At 33.6% G+C, this 5,985-nt stretch overlaps 1 protein-coding gene across 1 annotated transcript; it reads right to left on the reverse strand.

Moving 5' to 3' along the window:
* Nucleotides 1–1,231: 1,231 nt before the first annotated feature.
* On the reverse strand, nucleotides 1,232–1,858 carry LOC145640398 (serine/threonine-protein kinase WNK8-like). The gene has a single exon (XM_081691684.1). The coding sequence runs from the start codon at nucleotides 1,856–1,858 to the stop codon at nucleotides 1,232–1,234; it is 627 nt and encodes a 208-aa protein (XP_081547810.1).
* Between the last annotated feature and the right edge of the window lie 4,127 nt (nucleotides 1,859–5,985).

The raw sequence follows: 5,985 nt of genomic DNA on the forward strand, positions 1-5,985 counted from the left end.
AAGAGGTAGAGATAGAGGGTGGTGGTGCGGTGATGGTGTAGGAATGTGTGTTGCTACGAGAAAGGGAATATGCTGCTGTGAGGATCGCGGTCTTACGAAGTAGTGTGGGCTTGGATGTGTTAGATTCAATAGGCTGGAGGTGGTTTCAAGTGGGGTTATGTTGGTTTTGGGATGCGTGAGGGTGTAGGCCGGGGTGTTTATTTTGATGTGGGTTGAGGTGTTGTGGTGGTGGGGTGGTGGTGTAGATGGTGGTGCATAGAAAAAAAAAAGAAAAACAAAGTTTTTAAAGGTCATGTGACTGACACATGGGTGGTAAATGCCGGCGACAAAAGTCAATGACCAGATTCCGGTAATAAGTAGTCTTTTACAACATTTTTTAAAAGCTAGGTAGTCATTTACAACAATTTTTTTAAAAGGTAGTTTTTCACAAAAAGTTGTATATAAAAGGTAGTTTTTCACAAAAAATCCTTATTTTTTAAATAATTAGTATTTTATTAGAGACAATTAATTTCTAAGCTAATTAGCCTAGCTAAGCTAATTTGCTTGGCATTAGCTTGGTCAAGCTAATTATTAAACTATCCTCCAATGATTTGGCTATTAGCTTGAAAATTATTAAAATTGCAAGCTAGTCTCTAAAAGCAACCATTGGAGTTGCTCTTAGACCCTATATTGACTCCATCTAAATGTCTCATCACACCAATACAACTCAATCAAACACATCTATCCAGCCCATAAAAACTATCAAAAATCTCCCTGTTATGTTAATCGAATATTTTATTACTAACATAGCTCGAATCAAAAATATAATTTGTACTCTTGACAAAAAATTAAATCAAGATAGGTCCTAACTTCGTAACATGATCGGACTCGATCATCTTATTTAATTTTACATCTTTTAAGACTTTATGCTTCAATCAAGTTATAGTGTAGTCATAAAATCTATTAGAGATATGAGACTTGAAAACCAAATTAATTAAAGGAGGAAAAACAAAAGAAGTTGCATAATTCAAACAAGTAACCCCCTGCCCCTACACACACCCCGTGCATAATTGAAACCCCAGCATTACTCTAAAAACTGAGTAATCATTCATTTTATTTTCATACGCAAAGTATTAATTTAAAATATGAGTAAGAATGTAGGAGAAAAAAAAAAAAAAAAACATATTAACAGTTTGATCAATAATAGAGTAGCAAATATCACACGGTGGGACATTTGGTGAGCACTTTCAATTCATGATAAGCAGGGACATACCATTTGTAACACCCTATGTAATCTTGCTCTTAGTGTCCTCGAATCAGTATCACTCTGCGGTTCCAGTGCAATAAACGGGTCATTCAAGAGCTCATTCGCCGAGGGTCTTAGATTTATACACCTGCTAGTAAATCGGGAAACTTCAACATCATCGTGTGCCATTTTGCTTAGCTCAACAAAATCAAGGCCGCCTAATTTCACTTGTTTCGGTAATTCCATCGTCGTACTTGTACTGCATTTATTTGCCCACACCATCTCTAACACGCACATTCCGAAAGAGTAAATGTCAACCAACTCACTGTAACGTAATTTTACAAAGTCTGATGGCTTGTGACGTGATCCAACCTCTGTCTGATGATTACAGATCCCCTGTTCAAGAATCAACGCAAGCCCGAATCCTCCGATTTTTACAGTTCCTGTCTCTCCATTCACAAATATGTTATCACAAATTATGTCACGGTGTACAGTTCGCGGTGTTTGACTATGAAGATAAGCAATTCCACTCAGAATCTGTCTTGACCATTTCTTGATTGCATTATGACCTGATATCTTATGATTTCTGAGATACTGTAACAAGTTTCCTGAAGGAAAATACTCATTACTCATGTTTATAGTTTTTGCCTCGTAATCAATCCAAGAATCGTAGCATTTAAGGTTGAAACTAGTGCTGTAAAATTTCAAACCGAAACCGTTTAACTGTCCGAAACCAACCGACCCAAATGAGAACTGAACCGATAAAAAACTGATTTTGTAAAACCGAAAACCAACCCGAACCGTACTTAAGTAAACACGAAACTGAACCGATCCGAATAATGTCAAACCGTATAAGAACCGAACCCGTTAACAAATCGAACCAGTTCTAAACCGAACTGAAATTAAACCGAACCGAAAAAGAAACGAACTGTTTCTAAGCCGAAATTGTTTCCAACCCGAAACCGTTTGAATCGAGGTAAAAACCGTTTACACCGAACCGTTAACAAACTGCAACTCGTTTGCACCGAACCGTTTATAAACCGAACCACTTACAAACCGAACTGTCTATAAATCAAACTGTAATTTCGATGTCACAATAACTCATCAAATCATGATTATGACACATCAATTAGATGATTGAATTGAATAAGAAGCAACTAATAATGTGATGGTAAAACAATAATAATTCATTAATACACTAAACTTTTATAATCTACGTTACTTCGTAATAAACTAGTAAGATCAGTACGACAAAACTTGAAATAACATGATATGTATTTTTGAAATCAATGAGAATTTGTATATAATATAATACCTAATGCCTAAATATGAAGTGATGAAGTCTCGGCTTGATATAAAACTTGTTAACTAGCAAAAGGTTAGCAAGTACTATGAAATTTCAAATCAAAATTGTTTAACTCCCCGAATCCAAACGACCCGATTAAAAACCGACTTTTTGAAATAAAAAACCGTTTTAAACCATAATTTAGCAAACGTGAAATGGAACTGATCCGAATAACGTTAAACAGTATAAAAGGCGAACCCGTTAACAAACCGAACCAAAATAAAACTGAACCGAAAAAGAACCGAACCGTTTCTAACTTGAAACCGTTTCCAACCCGAACTGTTTGAACCGGTATAAAAACCATTTACACCAAACTGTTAACAAACCGCAACCCGGCTGCACCGAACCGTTTACTTCCCGAACCGTTTACAACCCGATTCGAATTAAAACCGCTCAAGAATAAATCGAAATCGAATCGAACCGATAACTATTTACGCCGAACTGAAACCGACTCGCGAGACACTTAAACAGATTTCAAACCGACCCGATTTAATACCGAACCGAACCCGAACTGTCAAACCGTTTTGACAGTGCTAGTTGAAACCCATTATAACCCACTTATGAGTGTCCCACATTGGAGAAAGAGGAGAGATGGTTTCACTTTATAAGGTAGAGGAGTACCTCCTACTATTGCCAATTGGTTTTAGTATGGAAGCTCCAAAGCCTAGTTAGTGGACCAAACTCTCCTCCTCCTTGTTCGGATTGCCCAGACCCATTTCACATTGTTTCAAAAAATTTAACATTTAACTATATTTTCATAATCTAAAAACTTCATTAGACCAGCTTCTGCACATAACATCTATCCCTTGTATACTTTTTGCGTACTACATTTCGATTTTCCATTGAACCATACGTGTGTGCCACCGGTGTCAATAGAGTCAAAACTCGAACTACCTTCTACGGCAATGATCTTATTGACCCTTGAGTATCGCCCACCAAAATCAAGAATGGTTGTACCTTCTCCAATCATCTCATTGTACCTAACGTATCGCTCACTCGAATCACTCTCGACAATCCTATGATCATCGTTGTTACCTTCCTGTGAACTCGAAGAAGCCGCCATTGGTAATTCTTATGATTAGTGTTGAGGAACTAGTATTTGTAGAATTGAATATAATGCTCCTAAGTTTATGAAAAAACAGAATACTTGTGAAAGTAGTTTTGGAGTTTAAAATGATTTATGTAACGACTACATTCATATTTAGTGATTATAAGTAGTTAGTTCGTTGTTACAGATTTATCCTGCTTACTGGGCCCGTTAGTTTTAGTTGGTTATGACGGTTATCAAGAAACAGAAATAAGCTTTCTTGATTTTTTTCTTTTTTCTTTTTCTTTTTTTTTTTTTTTTTTTTTTGAAAAACACTTTCTTGATTATTTCGTTAAAATTTTAATTAAACGATTGATAATAATAATAATAATAATAATAATAATAATAATCTAATATATAATTGCAGAGTCGTTTTCACGAGAATTCTCCAAAACCCCAATACTCAACTCTCATGCATTTAGATTTTTTTTTTCTTCTTTTTTTGTTTTTTTTTGTTAAGAAAAAAATAACTACCTATCACACAACTTTATTTTAATTTTTTTTTTTTATCATTTAAAAAAAAAACCACCCATCCAATATTTTCTTTTTGTTTTTCTTTTTGTTTTTATTCAAGAAACTACTACTAACATTACACTTTTTTTTTTTCTTTTTTTTTTGGTACGTAGTATAATATATGACATGCATTAGCACGAGTATACAGTTCCTTCATCAACAATTCACTATAGCACTCAAAATCCCTAACATTTCACTTTGTTTTACGAGTATTTTTTAGTACATAGTATAATATATGTAATGCATTAGCATGAGTATACAGTTCCTTTATCAATAATTCACTATAGTACTCTAAATTCGATCCCCAACCCTTCAATTATATGCATTTTATTAGGGACTACCCTCTAAACAATTTTCACTTCTCTAATCATTAAAAAAAAAAGTCAACACGTTTTTGCGCAACTAGCCATAACTATTTGCAACAGATTAAAGTATATAACTCATAGAGCAAGACACTAAACCATATGACACTAACCGAGTAACCCCCTATAACACTAAACGAGTAACCCCCTATAACACTAAACGAATAACCTCTATAACTTTGACAAAGTATACCCCATAATAGCTAGCTACATTGCGTGGCCACCGACATAAAAGAGTAAGACCCTGTTTTTTGAGCTTTTAAGCAAAGCAGGGAATATCATATGTAGAGCAGGTGTCAGCACGACAGAACAAGTGTGCACATTATTAATTCGATTATTAATACTCATTAGCGCAAAGCTAAGCAGGGTTCAACAGAGTCGATCAGTCCAAAACCGACAATTGCAGCCCAAGTATAAGTTACAACATTAAGATCAATTTTCCATATTTTAAATATATTCTTTCTTATATATCCCGTGCATTTTGCACGGGTACACTCTAGTAATAATAATAATACAGGTATAAAACTTTTAAGTACATAACTTTACATGTATTTAACTTTACATTGCCACATTGGATGCATATATATACTGTAGGATACCTTTTAAACTGCTTATGGTAACTTCTAACCTACCTTACGGTTACTTTAATTATTTACTAAATTTCAATTATGAATCGGAAGGTATACTCTAGGGATAATTAAATCAAATCGAGCCTAAAGTCTACTCTTGCGAATTAATGTCAAAAATTATTTTATCTTAAAATAAGAGCAGACCTCACCTCAAATTTTACCTTAATATTAATGCATATCACATTGGGACTATATTAAAATGTAAGAAAATATATATAACTGCACCTTAATCTAGATGACACAATCACACAATAAGTATATAACCTTAGTGGTCCTCTAACATTAATACATTTTAAGTAATGTGAAGGTGGCAGCTATACTAATATCATTTGCTTTTTGTTTTGTTTTGTTTTGTTTTGTTTTTTTTTTTTAATTTTTTTTTTAATTATTTTTTTTTTTAAAACTAGCAGTTGCACTTAATAAAGAATTTTTGGCGTTTACTATTTAGAGATTTAGGTCCTTATTCATTAAATTTTCTCATCAGTTGTACAAGTTTGTGTAGCCTAATTATCTAATATCCTTATGTCTCCAACAATTTGTTTCAATTCCATCAATTTGTTTCAATTGTATTAATCTAGGGGGGAAAATCTTGTTTAAAATGCAATTATAACACAAGAAAAAAAATGCATTGTAAAACAAGTGATGAAAACTAATTACTCCGTATTTAAAATGAATACACACGCACACCAAGCACTTAACACTAAGTATCTTCACTAACCGTTTAACATACCCTAAATTAAAGACACAATTTGAAATCTAGACATAAGCAAAAGAAAATCAAGTCTAAATTCTCAATTTCATACTAATGTAAAGTATCGAATCAT

This window comes from Chenopodium album, chromosome 7, assembly GCF_948465745.1.
Source record: "Chenopodium album chromosome 7, dcCheAlbu1.1, whole genome shotgun sequence".
NCBI classification, from domain to species: Eukaryota; Viridiplantae; Streptophyta; class Magnoliopsida; order Caryophyllales; family Amaranthaceae; genus Chenopodium; species Chenopodium album.